General features: G+C 42.7%; 2 protein-coding genes across 2 annotated transcripts; both read right to left on the reverse strand.

Annotated features, from left to right (window-relative positions):
* Nucleotides 1-35: 35 nt before the first annotated feature.
* mamdc4 (MAM domain containing 4) lies at nt 36-14,333 on the reverse strand. The gene is made up of 29 exons (XM_076079886.1): nt 14,282-14,333; nt 12,616-12,708; nt 12,249-12,416; nt 11,907-12,032; nt 11,204-11,437; nt 10,946-11,071; nt 10,012-10,167; nt 9,812-9,915; nt 9,508-9,663; nt 8,868-8,958; nt 8,635-8,748; nt 8,084-8,176; nt 7,862-7,999; nt 7,616-7,755; nt 7,185-7,293; nt 6,986-7,090; nt 6,115-6,249; nt 5,388-5,515; nt 5,026-5,242; nt 4,779-4,916; nt 4,566-4,693; nt 4,201-4,291; nt 3,612-3,761; nt 3,254-3,379; nt 3,026-3,150; nt 2,723-2,822; nt 2,020-2,210; nt 1,300-1,365; nt 36-894 (listed from the first exon to the last, which is right to left on the reverse strand). The coding sequence occupies exons 1-29, from the start codon at nt 14,331-14,333 to the stop codon at nt 862-864; spliced, it is 3,633 nt and encodes a 1,210-aa protein (XP_075936001.1). The 3' UTR covers nt 36-861.
* Nucleotides 14,334-14,631: 298 nt separating this feature from the next.
* Nucleotides 14,632-18,154, reverse strand: phpt1 (phosphohistidine phosphatase 1). The gene is made up of 3 exons (XM_076079812.1): nt 17,764-18,154; nt 16,349-16,476; nt 14,632-16,121 (listed from the first exon to the last, which is right to left on the reverse strand). Exons 1-3 carry the CDS (start codon nt 17,927-17,929, stop codon nt 16,029-16,031), a joined length of 387 nt encoding a protein of 128 aa, XP_075935927.1. The 5' UTR covers nt 17,930-18,154; the 3' UTR covers nt 14,632-16,028.
* Nucleotides 18,155-18,744: the final 590 nt, after the last annotated feature.

Below are 18,744 nucleotides of genomic sequence, written 5' to 3' on the forward strand. Positions count from 1 at the left end.
TCACTAACAAATAGTGATGAGATTCTGACATAATATTTAGCTCATGATGCAGTCATTTAATTCCCCAGAAACCAATTTACACTCAAAGGCATACTGACAATGTTTAAATGCTCAACTTTAATCAATTTATCCTCAGAGGTCAATTACATCCTGTTTCAAAGCGGAGGGCAGTTGTAAGAATACATCCGTCGGACAGATGTTTTCCAAACTGCAGCGTTACATGTCAACTTTCTCTATAACCTTTTTAAAAAATATATTTTTTAATGTCATTCTTTTCTTTGTCCTTTCTCTTCAAAGGGGCATTCCACAACGTTCTATAATGTTGGGAGGCTTGTGAGAGACAGATTGAGGCAGAGATATTTTTTACCCCTTAATGCGAGTCAAGCTCCTCTCCCAAAATGCACCTTGACAGTGTCTTTCATCAGACTCTCTTTGCCTGGTAAACTCACGTCTTTTCCAGCTCTATGCTCCCAGTTCATGCTTTCTTACACATCCAAAATAGATCCTGAATCTCCATGCAACCATTTCTGCCAACCGAGGGTTATGCCCAGTCTCGATTCAAAGACAGGGAAACTAATATCTGTCCACGACACCGTAGACGTTCTCCTTCTGACTTCCATCAGTCCGTCCACAGGCCGAGAGCTGTGACCCTCGAGGGCTCCATCCGATCTGAGGCAGCTTCAGCGATTAGGCCTTCATTGGTGTTTCAGTATGTGGGCTGTGTTAGTGTGTGTGTGTGTTAGAGTGTGTGTGTGTGTGTGTGTGTGTCCGTTAAGGGCGACACAAGCAGTTCTTCTGCTGTGATATCGCCTCATTTTCACAAGGCCACCTTTAGGTGGCAGGACCAGCGCTCCTCCTGCCTCACACCTCCATCTCTCTGACATCAGCAGAGACCTGCAGGAACACAAGAGGGAGAGTGGATCCGTCACCATGGTCCGTCCATAAGGTGGCCAAGGAAGGCACCAAGTTTGAAGTTGTTAATAAACAGTACTGTTTCTGTGTAACACTGCGTGTTTGACAGATGAAATAAGGAGCTATATGAGTGTTTTAGTTATCATATTCATCTTAAACATTAAAGTGAAATCACAGCTTTGACCAAACATTTTGAACACGAGTATATGTAGAATGTTTAGGCTCATGGCTGTGAGTTCGTATGGGAATACTTTCGGCCCTCTAGTGGTCAAAGTTGTATTGGTGCAGCTTTAAACCGCCGCTAACTGTATTCACAGAGTACATGTGAATAGAGATGGATATATTTTCCACATTAGTCATAAAACGTTTACAGCGCTCTACACTCACAGTGACATTATTGAACCCAGCTGCCATCGGATGGTTCTGCACCGGTGGAATAATCACATGATCCTGCTGCAATGAACACATTATCAATCATTAACCAGACACGGTAGGCAAAAAGATGCTGCTAGCTAGGCTAGCTTACCTCCTCATTGTTGTTAAAAATATATTTTTTGAAAATTGTCTGGAGCATTTTGGGTAGATACAGTATGTGGCTGGTATATTAACCATGATTGGTTGGTTATTTTAGAGTGTAAAAGTGTCACTTAGTAAATTAACAGACTGTTGAGTACGCTTGTTAGGATGCTTTTTATTTAGCTAGCCAGATCTTTACGCGCAATAACGATATGACCATGTCTTTGTTGTAGTTATAATATCATTTAAACTGACACCTCTTTCGATGCTTACTCTTTCTCCTTCTTATCTGCTCTGTTTTGTTCTCCCTGTGCTTAGTCTACATCATATTAGATTTTCTAAATACTCTTACTGTTCTGGGGCAGCCTTTGTTGCTGTCTTGTTAATTCAGCTAGTTGTTCTTTTAGCCTAGCCTAGCATGCTAGCTTAACTTCTAATCATCCAAAGTCAACGCTGCCTCACTTACCATATGACAATGTTTTTTGACAATGTAAGATAGAAGAGCTATAAATGCTACAAATGACCCTTTAATACTCATGAAACAAATTTGACTGGATGTTTGTCAAAGGTTTGGGTGTCAGACTAACTTACTGAGAGGTCTGGTGCATACGATTCATTTCTGAAGCCAGCACCAGCTGAGGAAGATGACGGACCGTTCACGGGCTGGACCATCTGTCTGGTTCGCAGGTAGTAAATCAGCAGGGCGATCAACGTGCCGATCAGCAGCAGGACCACGATGACGGACGCTGCGATCCCTCCGGCGTTGTCCTGCTTTGGTGAGGCTACGGGGAAGGTGGACAACATTTAGCTTCCGGTTCTACGAGATGATTGTGTTGAGGACGACAGGAAGTCAGTCAAAGGGCTGCACTACTGGTGTTTGCATTTTAGGTCAGTTGACAAAACTGCTGGCAATTAGACAAACTCCTTTAGTGCTGAACATTTTTAAAAGCCAATCTCCTAATCCCAAGTGAATATTTTAGTGTAGTTTGTGAAATTACATTACATTAATCTCAAAAAAGAGAAAAGATGCTTTCTACCAGATTTAGCTTCGAGCTAATATCCATCTGCAGTCTTGGTGCAGGTGAAAGGAAACATTACATTTCAAATCTTTGAGCGGATTAAATAAAGAACGAAAGAAGGCGCATAAGCATATATCCCAAAATGACCCCAACTATTATTTGAAAAAAATTCCTTGTATTTTTCTGAGAAAAATCAGTCAAAACAGATAACTTTGCACGCATGAAGTTAGCAGTTAATGGTCTGGAAAACATTCAAAACCACTGGCCCTTCTTACTTGCATCTGTGACTTTGTTAGTGCAGTCGACTCCGACGGTGTACTCGATGTCATCCAGAGCCACAACGCCCGATGTGCCTTTGATTCCTTCAAGCACAATCTGTAGACAACAAAGACAAGACGACAGCAGAGAGAGCGGTCCGTCAGTCCTGTGCAACACATTTAGTCAAGTGCAAAACTTTAATGCACCGTTGAGCTGTGGATAAGCTTACATTACGCATTACAGTACGCTACATAGAGAGCACTATATTGGTGTCTAGATTAGACACAGTATATTTATCTTCTGGCAAGTGAGAGTCTGACCTGGTATTCCTTAGTAGACGTGATGTTGACGTCAAAGCGTTTCCACGGCCCTCCCAGTTCACTCACCACCAGCAGCTGATGGAGACTACCTTCAGATAACCTCCACACCCTCAGCTGGCTGTCCGCTGCATGTGTGAGAAATATAAGTTCAAAATATCAAAATGGGAAGTGCATCACACACATCCAGACTACATCCGAGAGGCTTTTACGATAACATCCATTCCTTACACGAGTATGGCTTGTAGGCCCAGAATTTCAAGCAGGTGCCCTTGGTCGGGGGCAGGTGAGGGCTCAGCAACTGAGCTTTTTCAGAGGCTGCCGTCCGGTTGCTGCTTGGAAAGAACAGGAAGTGACCTGGCGGAGAGGAAAGGGAAGGTAGGTTATTTCACACTTCGGTACATGTCGTCGGATAAAAACAAAAAAACAGACAAACGGACACACGTAACGTTTGTGTTAAAAATGATCAAAGTGTTGTTCTCACTGCTTCCTGACTCTCAGTGCGAAGATCTTTGTTGAAACGCATGACCGTATGTAGGTTTTGCCACAACGTGCACAGTCAAAGTAGCTCTGTCTCTGTCTGGTTTACCTTTCTCTGTGCCCAGACTGTGGTCCTCATTCGGGGTGGGGTAGTGGCTCTCTGCCTCCCGACTCGTCAGCTCCCAGTCCAGTTTGTCCACTTTGACGTTTTGAGTGTTGCTCCAGCTACACATCCCTCTCTCCAGACTGCACTTAGAACCTGAGATATAAAAAAAAAATTGGTGGATTGCTTCATTTAAAAAGCCCATTATGCATCAACACGACTCCCAAGGACGAGCGGCGCGCCTGCACAAGCGTGAGACTCTTTTATTTGGAAGTGTTTTAGATAGCGAGGTTTTAGCGAAGATGGATGTGTTTGGGAAGTAGTGAGCATACAACTGGATCAATTAGAGTGGCATCATGCTGCACTAGTTGTGTGAGAGTAAATAGATGTTTTCATATAGTTTTGCTGTTGTTGAATGCGGCCCCCATTTACTTCAATTGATCGAGACATTTTTCTCCGTTTTTGGATTCTTTATTCAACATTGAGGCATGCAAGAAAAATAATTCTTCAAGAATTCAAGGTAACACAGGGTGATTAATAAAGGATAATTTTGTGGCTCAAGAGTTCTTTGGATTTCGCTGACGCCGATACAAACCTTGGTCTTCACATGGGCGAGCTGAAAGGATGATGTCATCAACTGCAACGTGAGTGTCTTTGCCTCCGGCTCCGACCACCTCAAACTCCAGCTGCAGAGCAGAACAAAGCATCATCTTAGTTAAAACGTCAAACATGACATCATATAAAAAGGTAGAGGACCTTTTACACGATCCCAATTTTCGAAAGCTGCTGGAGAAATGGAACATTTAACATGCTGATCTTCCTTAAAAAGTGTGCATCCTCACATTGAAGAGAAACTGTAAATGGGACAGGAACGCAAAGCAATGATATCTGATTTTTAGACAGTTTCAATAGTTTGTACTATTGTAAAAGTCTATAATTGTTCCAGTCTCCACAATGTACCTGCCAGTCCACAAGGGCACTGGAGATGTTGCCGTTGCCTTGGCGCCAGACATCTCCCTGGTTCAGACTGTTAGAGAAGATCTTCACTCTTTCTCCCTTCACCGGCTTCATATACAACGTCAGAGAACCTGCAAAGTACACAGAGTTCTGTTGTGGGGTTTCTTGTCATGTTTGTGTGTGTGCGTGTGTTTCACTGTGTGGAATGTGTCTCACCAGGATTCACTCTGCCCATGTGATACCAGAAATGGACGCACTCGGTCTTGGCGGTTCCTTGGCGAACAGGGGAGGTGAGGGCTGACTTGGAACCCGACGGAAGGAAGCCCACCCCGGTGTTAACCAACATGTAGAAACCTGAGCCACCAAAGAGGCAGAGGAAGATCACAATTCACTGTCACTCAGTTTTCTGCGTGTACATTCAAATATTACTGTCGTTCAATGGGATTCTCGGATTCTCTCTCACCCAGTTCAGTCTCCAGAGTGTGGTCGGTCTCGGGTCCGGTCACCGTGGCGGTGCGTCCGCTGCGGTGAAGCCAGTGAACTTTACCAGAGCTTTTGTATCCACACCGCTGGCCTTCAAAGGAACACATCCTCGGCACGGTGCACGGACGGTCCACGAACGCCACATCGTCAATGGCCACGCGCCCGTCAAAACCAGAGCGGGCTGCTTCAAACATCAGCTGGAGGCGAAAGGTCGGAGAGGGTGAGTTGGAAAGGAAAATATTCATTTTGGCACCATTTTCCCCTTTTTATTGTTACGGTTTTTCTTTTTTATGTGACAGATCTGTGACATTGCATTTCAGGCTGACTGCAGTCATTCCATACCCGGAAGTTAGTGAGCTGGTGCGGCACCGGGCAGTGCGCCTCGTGCCACACGTTGCCGTGAGCTGCACTGCGGGTCCAGAGGACGGCCTCATAACCGTTGTTATTCAACAGCTTCACATTCAGAGTACCTGGACGGGACCAGACGGGGAGGACGGGGCAGTAAGTGTGAGAAGATTAAGATATGATTCAATTATCTGATTTGTTCTGGGGCAAGTCGGTAATATTTCATTTCAAACCAACATCTAACACTACGCCAAAACTATACTAAGAGGCAGACTTTTAAGACTAGATCCTGTGTAATAAATTATTAAAAGGGAAAAGCCAACACCTTTTATGTGGACGTGCAATCAATGTTGATGGTAAATGTGGTTGATGGAATTCCTCACTGCGTGCTACATTGACAGATAGAGCTCATTTCTCCTACTCGCAGACTCAGGCTGGCAGAGCCTACATGTACCATGATGCATTGCATGTGAGCTTCTGATGCCTGGAGGGTCCGCACCGGCCTTATCCTCTTGCACGGCTCGTGGAGCTGCAGCCTCAGCCTCTCTGAGGAATTCATTGCTTCAATGGACTACATTTACCCTCAACAATGATTGGACATCCATCAAAAGGTGGTGAGTTTTCCCTTTAACTTCAGGTAAAGGGAAAGGTAAATCATCTGTTTCCCCCCCAGGGCTCAGAGAAAGAGATGCTTCTTTAACATTCCAGTCAGTCTTGTCCTCACCTGTGTTCGGCCCGTAGAGTTTGTAGAAGAAGGACAGGCAGTGTTCTGAAGGAATTGGTAACTGTGGGAATGAAACTAAGCGACCGAACGCACCGCGCAGAGAAGGGCTCCACATGTCCACCACGAGACTTTTGCCTGGAGGTCAACAGAGAGGCGGGCGGGAAAGGAAGTGAGCTTCAAAGCATCACGAGTACAGCAGTGGCACCTTATACACTGCAGTCATACTGTGTTGTCTTATAGTGATTATGAGTGATGCAATGAATGAGCTACATAATAAGTTCAACACATTTACCACAAATTAAAAACAGCAATTTATTATTCATTTAGATCGCACATTTAAACTGGTTTGGTATTTTCTGTTGAACACAACTACAAGAACTGGAGTTCCTTCAACAGAATTGAGTGCCGTTTTCACAGTGTTGTCACTTTCTGTACCCGGATACAGAGTGACAACCGGTATGAAAATAATATTAATAATAGCTTTTAGCCTCGAGGCTGTGCTGGGACTAGAATAACATCCCAAATGTCAGTTACAAGAATGTCCCCCTCGTGAACATGGAAGTGATTTGAGGTTTTAGTAGTTTTGAGGGTTAAATGTTCTCAGAAAAGAAACTATGAACACTATGAATATGAATACTCTTTATATCAAACTATTAGCATATATGAGGATAATGAGAAAGAAGAATATTAATGTTATTATAACTGCTCCAAACCATGATTACACAATATCCTCCTATGTACTCCATATGACACATTTAAAATGTGATGTTTTCTACCAGTGACGTCCAGGAAAGATGGAGGCGTGTCTGAGATACTCCCTCCTAAAAAATACACTGTATATCCGTATTTTTATGATTTTAAAGGAGCTTACCGATCCCGATGGTGTGGTCCATCCCATCCACCACCGCCCAGTCAAAGTTGTCACTGTTGTCCTGATACCATCCACACAGTCCAACCTCAAAGTTACACGACAGCCCTAAACAAAAACGCAATGAGACATTTCCGGGTAACATCGTAAAGTCTGCATTATGCAACGTCATGTGCGTGTACTGAAGATGGGTTTGAGTTACCTGTTGGAGAGGATGGGAAATAATCAGCATGACAGCTGACAAAGCGAACGTTTTTCACTTTAATGTTGGCACTTGGAGGAAGTTTCACAGCACGAGCTTCGAAGGCCAGCTGGCAAAGATAAAACAAGGACAACAAAAGAGCCCTGATGAGTGAAATAAGTAAAGTAGATTTTTAACCAGTTCCACAAGGTGAAACTGTTGTATTTAGATGGATTAGATTTAGAATGAAGGTCAAGGCTTTGTGGATATTCATCAAACGTCTACAACTCTAAATGTTTTCAGACAACCTGCCTTTTCTTTTCCTTAAAAGCTTGACCTCCAGTCATTTCTGAGACCAGACATTCATTTCTGCGAGTCAAATCTCATCTTCAATGCAAACATCTTAAATGAAATAATGACAATTATAGCATCCCTGAGAAAATTAAGCTGACCTGGAAGCGATCTTTTCTGACTCCAATAGGCAGGTTGACATGTTGCCACGCCCCCTCCCCTGTTCCAGTCTTCCCACTGAACTCCCACAGCTTAGGCCGCGTGCCCAGCAAACTGTCGATCACCCTGACGGACAGCTCACCTGCAGCAGAGACACGTAAACAGAGTCATGTCAAAAGATCCGAGTCGTGTGTCCCGAGGTAAGAAGTGAAAAGAAGACATGTGGGATAATAAGTTCATTTAGTTACCAGCGTGATCTAGACTCCCCGTTAGAGCAAACTCAAAGCGCAGGGTGCAGGCAGGGCCGGAGGGGCCCAGGAGGGGGGTCCGTGTCTGGGCCTCGGTCAGTTGCTGGCCTGGGGCCTCGGATACGTACAGGTACATCTCTAAGCAATATGAAAGAATCAAACATTATGTCATTTGGTGATTTTCATCCACTAAATATTAGTAAACAGTGATGCGAGTTGTACCTTCGGATGTGACATTTGCGTGTAGCAGCCAACCTTGACTCCCAATGCTGGCGTCAGTCCAACCTGAGCTGCCCTCAGTGTAAGAGAAATCCCCTGCAGAAAGGATTCGTGGAGACATGAGATCACACAAAGCTCAGTGCATGAGACAGATATAAAAGAGATATAAAAGCCAGGCTTAAGGATATTAATACAAAAAAGAATAAATGACGGTTAATCTACCTGCTAAGTTTCCCTTTAAGGACAGCTATTACAGTTTTCTTTTGCCAAGACAAAAACTGTTATTTGCGGTACAATTATTGACACCAATGACTCATGAAGCCCATCTATTGACCAGCTATGCTGAACCATAAGCACACTGTCCGCTTCACACATAAACAAAATGATTGTTTTCATATCTGGTAATTTGTTCAATTGGGGGGGTGGGGGGGCCCTGGCGACTCCTGAGGTCTAAAGCAGCTTACACTGGCTCTAATAACGATCGTAATTTCTTTTACACTTTTGTAGTCCCGTCGATAAAAGTGAGGCAGAATAAAGAGAAGGAATAGACTCACCACATTTGTCTTCATCCTCTGCTCCGGCACAGTCTCGATGGAAATCACACATCTTGTCTGGTTCAGCACACGGGTCTTTAGGAGATGGAGGGAAACTTGCCCAGGTATCATTGGCTGTTCGAGAGGAGAATGTGAGATGGCAGATTTATCACACCACAGAGAGTGTTTGCTCTCATTCTTTGCAGATGTGGAATATTTTTTTTCTTCAAAAAAAAGACTGTTAGAAGGATTACCAGATGACAAGCGGCATTCAGGAGACAACACAATGCTGTCGACAGCGATGCCTCCATACGCAAAGTCCCTGACTGCCGCCATCATTATGATCTATAATGACAGAAAATGGAGGCAAATGATTGTATAGCAATAACAATTTCCTTCAAGACTAAAGCTCTGAAGTGTCATTTACTCATTTGGTGAAAAGAATTGCTCTTTAAAATATATCTGAAAACTAAAGGCCCTCATTTCTATATTGATCAGGATTTGTCATTCAAGGACTGAATTAAAAATTCTCTTAAAAGTAAATTTACTTTGGAACCAAATTCCCATGAACATGCATTGCGATAAACAACTGTTTGTATTGCACTTTGTTGTGTTTTGCTTTTATTGATACACCAACCATACCTAAAAACTTTTATTTTCGAGAATATTGTGCGGATTTTTTTATCAGCATGGCTCATTACTAAGTCTCCTATGCTAATATGTGTGCAAAAGATCACTTTTCTCTTACATGTTTCAATTAAAATGCCATTTACACTTGTGATAAAAAACAAAACAAATATGTGAATCAGGTTTGTTACCGTATCTTCAGCACCTCTGTTTATGGGCTACAGCTAGCATCGATATAATGGCTACAAACTCAGGTGAAGTACTCACTTGAAAAATGGAGTCGGTGACAATCTCCACCTCTGCCTTCACCCAGACATCGCCCAGAGCGCCGCCCCTCTCCCACACCGGGTGGATCTCACTATCTGCCACCAGCACCGTCAGACCGCCGGACCTCGGCCCAAACTGGTGAGTGTACATCACCATCTACAGCGGGCAGAGACAGAGAACTGGTCAGAAATATCTTCCTTTTTAATCAAAAATGTCCGACTGTGAGGAAATCCCTGTGAAAATTGAAGCGCAAGAGTAAAATGAAAACCTCTCTGACTGAAGAGGGAATGGGTTTGGGACTCACCTTGCAAGGATGTGAAATGTTGGTGGGCTCGAGGCGGGGACTTTGGAACGCAGCCCAGTCATGTGTGAGACCACCATCAGGGACAGTGACATAAAGGAAGTGACCTGCAATGATGATAGTGATATCCTGCATTTACATATAATTATTTCTTATGTTTAAAAACAACATCTGAACATATTGGCATCGTCAGACTATGATACCTGTTGCTGTGTTGTTGGAGTGATCCCTGCCTGGTCCCTTCAGAGGATCCGTGACGGAGATGTTCTCCTGATTGGTCCTGACCCATTTCAGTTTGGACAGTGATCTCAGGTCCCAATCACAAGAGCCCTCCTCGAAGTCACACGCCCGGTATCCATCTGGAGACACAATAAACACACGCAGCTTACATTGACTGGTGCTCACTGAATGTGTACATGCACGGGGTTGAATGTACGGAAAAGTTGCCTCTTCTCACTGAATATCAGCAACGTTGTGGAGTGTTAAAAAGTGTATTCCATACAGACAGCGTTGGGGAAATTCAATAAATTCTGCCGGGAATTTGGGAAAAAGTCTGGGAACTTTGCAAAGTAGGTACTTTACAAGAATATCACAGAATACATTTCACAGCAAGACAAAGTGGTGTGGAAAACGCAAGTAGTTGGACTTTGACTTACGAATTTTTCTCAGTTGTTTTTCCACTAAAAAACATGTTCTCCTAACGTCATATTGAGCAATGTAAATACTTTTTTTTTTATGTTTTTATGTTTTATGTTATGTTTTATGATTTTGAAGACTTCTGCCTTCAACCAAATACAATGGAGGTGAAGGGAGTTGTATTTGTGGAGCTAACAAACATGAAAAATGACATTTGAAAAACTGTCTTCCCATAAACAATATCCCAGTAAAACGTTTTCATTGGGAATTTCACTAGAAAGTAGTCCGGTGAAATTTGCAGAGGTCATCCAACACCATAAAGTATACGAATTTTCTTTTTTTATTGCTGGTTGAACTGCCGCTCTAATCTCTCCTGCACTCTTATCACAGAGTTTTTTGTACTTTGTCCATTTGTACAGTGAGTCATCCGTGTCTGGACAAATTCCAAACATATGTACTTTCCCGTGGTGTCAGAGGGCTCTGTGCTGTAATATTTCTCACCACAGTTCTCCTCATCAGTCCCGTCACCGCAGTCGTCGCTGCCGTCACAGAGCTGTCGCTGCTCCACGCAGCCCCCCCGCCTACACGCCTTCATCTCTGGGGGACACTCTTCCCCAGGGAGAGGGACTGGTGACGTAGCGAGAGATAAAAATCATTATGCTCATCGTGGTTCAGCAACTTTAACTGATCAATTTACAGATTCATTACAATTAGCTGCTGATGGGACTGTACATGAGTGGTGTATTTTGAGGGACTCACGGGGCAGAGCGCAGTCCAGAAACTCCATCTGGTCCACCGCCACGTCTCCTCTTCGCCCCACGGAGCGCCGCGAGCGCAGACGGATTCGGAAGCCTGTGGGAATGCGGCCCAGAAAGACGGTGGCCTCCCTCCAGCCACGGACGCTGGAGGCCTCGGGACGCCACACGACGGCCTCTCGAGAGTCCTGGCGAAGGATGGACACCCACAAGGGCGTGGAGCCCAGACCCATGTGACCTAATAAACAACAACAACAATAACTGTCTACTAATACGTTTAAAAAGGCTACAGTTGGAGAATCAATACAATTATGAGACAATTACAAAACATAAATTACGTGCAATAATGTTTCAAATGTGCAATAATTCAACTGCGCAATACTTCCATTGATACAGCATTTATACTTTTGCATTCATACTTGTGTTATATATTGTAGCATTGTGTACATCATTTACATTGTATTTTACTTTGTCCTTTATTTAAATGTTTTTCTTATATTTCTGTAATATACTAACTTCCCACCTTTATCAATAAAGTATTCTGATTACAAGCAGGGGTATGTGAAAACAAATACTCATTAAATACATACAAATTCTAAAAAAAGTAGTAGAAAATAATATGAAATTCTGTCTATAAGGTTGTGATTTAAGATACAAAAGAAGCTTGCAGTTTGAACGTACGACCCGTTGTGATTACCAGTCGTTACCTGAGTCCCACAGGAAGTATCTGAGACGGAGGCGGCAGGTTGGTGAGGACTGCTTCATCTCTGGGGAGATTAAATCCGCAGTGCTGAGAGACCCTGCCGTCACTGCGCTCACCCCCATGAACCAACCTGTGCGAGAGGGAATATAAAAAGTGCAGGGTCTGATAATCAGACTTCTGATCTAATAAGACAAGCCGGACCCGTGTTAAATAAGATACTGAATTAAATGTATTCCCAAGTTGAACAAAAAGAAGCACCTCATAGTATTACCTCAAAATACTTGTTGCATGGACAACATGAGGACAGAAAGACAAAATAGAAAAAGGGACGAGTATGAAACCACACCTGTAGCCGTCCCGGTGGAGTAGTCAGAGGACGGCCCGCTGTCGAGCAGCGTCTCCACTCCTCTCTGACGTCTCTCCCAGCCGTACTCTGCTGCATTCGAGGACCGGTCAGTCCATCCACACGTCCCTGCTCCCTCAAAGTCACATTTGAACCCTCTGCCGCTGTAGCCTTGAGAGGTGGAAAAGAAACTATGGCTCACCGGTGGACTGTATTCAAATACTACATGCAGATCTAAACAGGGATAAAGTGAAAACTGATCATACTCGGTGAAGTTTCTGCTAATGATACAAGCACTAACAAGCATATTAACAGTGTTCAGACATCTTCGCATGTGATCTCACATTTGAAGAACAGTATTCGGACTTACCACAGTCTTGCTCATCGCTGCAGTCAACACAGTTGCACACAAAGTCACATTTCCATTCAGGAGCCTGGCATACACTAGCCCAAGAGCTAGCCGCTGTGAGGTAAGATAACAACATCAGGCAGCGTTCCCCACATAACACACGCAAATATCTGATGCAAAATTAAAATTGATCTCCACTCAAGGTCTACTTACTCGCGTGTTCTGAAGCTTTCGACCGCGTCACACTGTCTTCATCAGCACAAGAACTTTGCATTATTCAGAGCACTTTTAGGACTTTTTCGTCGATGTTTTTGTTTATTTGGAAGCCTTCCAGCTCAAGGCTCGTCTCCGATTTGTCCATGTTAAAATCAACAGTAAAAACAAAACGCAAACATTGTCTGCTGACGAAGACCGAGCGATGAGGTTGAAAGCTCCAGAACAAGCTAGTAAGTGGGTCCTTGAGTGGAGATTGTTTTGTCAACTGCCGATCTCAAGGTAAACTTATCTCGTCTTTTGAATCTAAGCTCCTCTAAGTGTGAATCGTCACTCCAGCCGTCAGATAAATTTAGTAGTGGAGTAGAAAGCACAATATATTCCTCTCCCATTGTTGTAATACCTTAAGTATCAGAACAGTACAAGTAATTGCACTTAAATACTGTGTAAAATCTCACAGGTGACACAAACTCTCTTATCAGGACTCGTTACTGTCACAGATTTATGGCACAGCTAATGCCAACAGGCTCAAAGGCCAGAGAGACGCAATCAGGTCAGCGCCAGCAACAATCCTTCTGTTCATCCAAAGGTCTCTGGTAGCGGACAGCTGGATGTGAGACGTGACACCCAGTAGATACACGCAGCACTGACTGACTCATAGTGAGAAAAGATGTTCCGTTATCACACGCAGATGACTCTGAACTATAGGGTCACGTTTACCGAGTTCTGTTGACACCAATTAAATAAATTAAATAAATTGTTTTCTTTCAAAACAAAAAATACACACTCATTGTAAGACCGTAAACCATCCACATTTGAACATGTGTACTCAATACAGTGTATATATTTACTGTATAATCAATATTTGTTGTTAGTGAGCACAAGACGGGTTGAGAGGAAACGTCTTAACTGTTTTTGTCCTTTGTATGTGAAAACAAGTAAAGAAATATCAATGTATGTAAATGAATGCTGCACGAACACACTATGTCAACATGAATCACAAGTAGTGCACCATAATACAAAATAAAGTGTCCAAAAAAAAAAGAATAAGTTTCCTGTTAATGTTTAAACACAAACGTCTTATTCATTTATATCACTTATTTGTCGTTTGCTTACTTGTAGTCAAACTGATGTGTAATGATGAATACTGATATACAACCACATGAGGTCCTGACCTCAGTGTTCTAAATGGAAGTCAAAGCTCGGTGTAGAAGAGCTTTATGACAGCTGGTGAAACAATACTTTTTATGAACTCTTTTGTGGCTTGAGCAGGACGGTTTATTCTTGACCTTGTTCGGTGGTTAGTTCCAGAAGGAGCCATCACGTCTTTTGTCAAACCTTCAAACACTACTTTACAGAGCTATACGATGCCACAAGCCAAGTTTATCCACCAGCAGAAGCAGCATTTCTACATTTAAAAAGTGACTTAAAATCCCTCACAGTTTGAATGGAGTCTGGCTGAGTGTGTTCTTACCAAACTGCAGAGTCAGCAGCAGAGTGAGGGCTGAGCTCCTCCAGGGCAACATCTTGCGTTTTCCTCTCTCCCACCCGATCTGTCTGGAGCTCCGAACGCAAGCTGGAGAGTCTTTATTGGCCGACTGTGACCTCTTCTCCGCCTCTTAAGAGATAACACCCGGACTTTAAAGTCTCCCAGCGTGCAACTGCAACAGACCATCATAAAACTATTTCCTCCAAATGATTTCCACCGTGTATACATCCGTGCATTGCACAATAACTTAAGTAGACACAGTTGGCAACAGACACACCGGGCAATTCAGGTGCAAACAGCAACATTTAAAAAAATAAATCACACTCCAAACAGTATTATCCTTCTATTTCATCTTTATTTACCAAATTGAGTCACTGACTTTGTTCTGGAAAGGCACTTTAAGTAAAGTAAAGCAAAGTCCTTTATTAAGGGAACTTAGTTTAGCTCTGGGCTCTATTCATGCCATCGTCTTCACACTAGATAAATGGGAATTATGCGATAACATCAGCTATCTGTACCATCTTCTAGGTGCTGTTACCAAATGAACCCTTTTAAATTAGACCGCATTAGTGTTAATAATAGCTTCTATGTCTGTGATGAAGTGTTTGTGCCATTTTGCAACTTCTTCATGTTCTTTTGTCCCCACAAAAGGCAGGTATCAAAGCAGCCAGACATCACTGTCGCCTCCATACATGAAGAACTACCAGCCTTGCTCCAAACCGTAACACACACACTCCGCAGCTGTCTTGCTTCACAATTGCATCTTTTGTTTATGACACACGTAGGAATCTCAATGTTAAAAAAAAGAAACATTTTGATTGGACAGCCCCCACTGGGAGAATTGACAGTGCGCATCATCTCAAAAGTCCCGTCCAGCGTGGTTGAAGATTTGGGCGGAGTAACAATAGCGTAAAACGCAACTCAGCTAGCTCAACAATTTACCACAATATGACAGTTTGGAAGGCACATCTTCCTTTCACTTTTGATGGAACAAACAGTTGCCGCCACGGAGGCATAACAATACAGGTTTAAAATACTTCACATTAGAAATACAAGTTCAACAGCATATCTGGTGTCCTTTCATTGGCAACCAGTACGTTAGCATTTCAAAATACTTCAGCACAACATAATCTTGGAAGATCATCGAGTTTGTTTTGACTTATCTACCCGGATTTAATTAAGGTCATTCTTCAGCAGTTTACGGTCGATGGCCGTCGATACAACTGCCGTTTGCCAAAAGTAAGATCAGCATTGCGCGTGTTTTGCTCTGCGACAGAAGGAACACGGTGTGCACACAGTTTAAAAGCAGTTTTTAGGAAACATTTATGAAACATACATCACAACAAAAGCATCTACAGTTCCAACATATCTTAGTGATTAGGTCATATTTACGAGGCTATGTGACTCTACAACAAGTCGGTGAGGGACTGCGTGTCAGGACCAGTTATTCATTCACACTAGAAGAAGACAACTGTGTATTTGTTTTAGATCCAAGTAGAGTGTTTGCTATTTCTTTACTTTACTGTAACATAAAAATCGACCTCCCCGCCCAAAAAAAGGCTCGTCTTCTAATCAGACCCGTCGCTGTTCGTCAGTCTTAGTCTTGGATTATCAATGTGGCATCAAAAAGCTTCTTATCGGGCTCTGTGTGGTTCCTAATGAGGGGGTTACAGATAAGTGACATGTCAGTCCAGGAGAAAGGGCGCCCGCCAGAGGCTGATCTTTGGTCAGTTCAGTATCCTTCATTGTCCCAGGTCACCTCATAGTCTGGATACTGAGCCTTCAGTTTCTCAGTAGCTACAGCGTGGTTTGCTCTTCCAAATCCCTGCAACGAAAAAGTTACACGTCAACGTTCCATCAGAGGTTAACCAGTTATTTAGGCTGAAATAATCAATATTAAACACTGAATGTAATGAAGTGAAAGGGATCTCTGCAGCAATGTGGAGCTTTTCAGCCTCTTTCAGCTCAGAGTCGTGGTTTTATGGCACGTTTACTCTTATGTACTATGTATGTCATTGTCATCACAGTTTTTATTGAGCTGAATTCTCTCACTATCGAGTATCCGTAGACGTGGAGCTTCTTGGCCTGGGGGTCGTGGCTGATCCTCCCTCCTCCGACACACTCACAGTCCAGGTGGCCGCCCTTTTCCAGCTCCTCCGACACCTTATCATAGATATCAGCTGCAAGAAGAGGCATAAACAATGCACTTTATAGTACATTTCATTTTCCAGATATAATTTAGAATGATACAGTAGGCTCAGCATTCACAGTTTCTTTATGATATTAGAGTAATTTGAATCACAGATTTTGACATCAATATTCACTTTTATGAATAAAAACTGTCTTGGATTTTGGCGTGAACACATTTTTTTGTAATAAACGAATGAGGTTATAGTCTAGTGTTTTAGTCGCCAATTGTTCAAAAAATATTCCCCCAAAAATATGAAAAGGGTAGCACATCCCAGATTTCTTTTTTTTTTTAATTTTATTTGTCCCACATCCCAGATTTCCTTTTTTTTTAAAAATTTGTCCCACATCCCCGTTCAGTAAAATAAACAAGGGCCGAGTCAAGACACCGCTTAGAAGTTGGATCCAATTTTTTAGGAAAACATGGACCAACATATAGTTAATTCTGATCTAAACCCCATAACATACAATATGAAGCTTCACAAAACCCTGTTTCTAGTCACCATTGGTAAATATTAAGACCAGACACTAGATGGCGGTAAAGGCACACTTGAATAAGAGGTGTAGTAGCACAGCAGCATGTGAATGTTTCATCCATATTTTACTCTGCCATACCTAACCATGTTAGCCTTTAAGGCCCGATCCCTGGCTTAAGTCTAAACTAGAGATGCACTGCTACCAACATTTCAAAACACAGGACTGGATCCTGCTTTTTACTCAGGCAGGTCTGACTGACAGTCTGACAGAGGTGATGATTGGTTGGTCATTTAGGAAGCAGATGTTTCTGTAAGTATTAAAAACGCCTCTCAATATTCACAATACAATTCAAGAGCACCATCAACTACATCAACCAGAATGAGTATAGTGAACATGCAGTCGACTCGACTGAAGGTAGGATTTCATGCAGGACTATTTAATTAGACTGCATTCGTTTTAGCATTAGTGTTCCTAATAAACTGGCATCTGACAGTAGTTATTTTGTAGAGCCTCTAAACATTATCTCTCTAGGCCAATAACAATGTCAGGAAGTAAAGTGACATTTTTTTATCAACCTGACAAAATTACGTTCTTGTGGAAAGAAAAGAAAACACTGTAACTTCTTTATATTGTATTAGAATGTAACTTCTTAACATTGTATTATAATGTAACTTCTTTACATTGTATTAGAATGTAAAGAAGCTACAGTGTATAGGGGGACAATAATAAGCGGAACACCGAGTGTAGCCGCTAGCTAACGGTCTCGTGCTCTGTGATGGACGGTGTTGGTGCCCCTGACTCACCGTGGTACTCGGCCCAGGCGTATCCTCGGACTATATCTATCTCCGAGTCGTCCCCCTCCTCTTTGCTGTGCACTCGGATCAGGACGTACTTAAACACACCGGACGGGTCGATGTCCACCCGCGGTATGTTGGCCATCAGAGCCGCGGCCCTCGTCTGCGTGCACATCTCTAGGCTACTCAGCGAGCAAACTAGCAGACACGCAAACAGACAAACTGCGTTTATTTTCCCTGCGAACTCCGTGTCTGCGTCTACGTAGAAAGCCGAACAGCTCTCAAGCGCGTTTATATTTTCTTGTTTTAGACGCGAACGGACCAGCAGGAAGTCATCGCAACAGAAACCGGAAACCTCACTCGCGTCCGCTTCCTTCTTCTTCTTTTGTTTTTAATGGCGGTTGGCAAACAACTTTTAGGTGCATTACCGCCACCCACTAATCTGGAGTGTGGACTAAGGATTGTAATTATCTAATACGAAAACCAAACAAACAAACAAAAAATAAAACAAAATAAAACAAACCAAATCTAAATAAAACAAAACAAATATAAATCTCAAATTCTATTCCCTAGTCTTGTTGCCTCCAAAAACTCCAAAAGAGGCTTTTAACACTCTTCACCAAAGCTTTTCTTTAATACATCAGTTATATTCTCCTCTCCCAACTCTCTTAGCCCACTTTTTAATATTTCTCTCTCTGCCTCGTACCTCTGACATGACACTAACACATGGTCCACAGTTTCCTCTTCATTACAAAATCCACACAGTCCACTATTATGTTTTCCAATAATACAGAGGGAACTATTAAGACCAGTATGTCCATTCCTTAATCTTGTCATTACCCTCTCCTCTTTTCTATTTCGTCCACTAGGCCCTGCACTCCCAACCAATGGTTTATTTTTAAACAGATATATTCCTTTGTTCCCTTTATTCCATTCAGTCTGCCATATATTTTTGATTCGTCCCTTAATCACCACTTTAGCTTCTGACTT

This window comes from Anarhichas minor, unplaced genomic scaffold (genome assembly GCF_050575085.1).
Source record: "Anarhichas minor isolate MPS153535 unplaced genomic scaffold, ASM5057508v1 ptg000073l, whole genome shotgun sequence".
Classification (NCBI taxonomy): domain Eukaryota; kingdom Metazoa; phylum Chordata; class Actinopteri; order Perciformes; family Anarhichadidae; genus Anarhichas; species Anarhichas minor.

What these genes read in the sequence shown, in the direction of transcription:
- phpt1 (XM_076079812.1), bottom strand. Translation starts at nt 17,929, where the DNA reads ATGTGCACGCAGACGAGGGCCGCGGCTCTGATGGCCAACATACCGCGG. An exon ending in CGCCTGGGCCGAGTACCACG is followed by an intron (nt 16,477 to 17,763) that starts GTGAGTCAGGGG and finishes CTCTTCTTGCAG; the next exon opens with CTGATATCTATGATAAGGTG. An exon ending in ACGTCTACGGATACTCGATA is followed by an intron (nt 16,122 to 16,348) that starts GTGAGAGAATTC and finishes TTTTCGTTGCAG; the next exon opens with GGATTTGGAAGAGCAAACCA.
- mamdc4 (XM_076079886.1), bottom strand. Translation starts at nt 14,333, where the DNA reads ATGTTGCCCTGGAGGAGCTCAGCCCTCACTCTGCTGCTGACTCTGCAG. An exon ending in TCAGAAAAGATCGCTTCCAG is followed by an intron (nt 7,294 to 7,615) that starts GTCAGCTTAATT and finishes TATCTTTGCCAG; the next exon opens with CTGGCCTTCGAAGCTCGTGC. An exon ending in GGCCTACAAGCCATACTCGT is followed by an intron (nt 3,151 to 3,253) that starts GTAAGGAATGGA and finishes TCACACATGCAG; the next exon opens with CGGACAGCCAGCTGAGGGTG.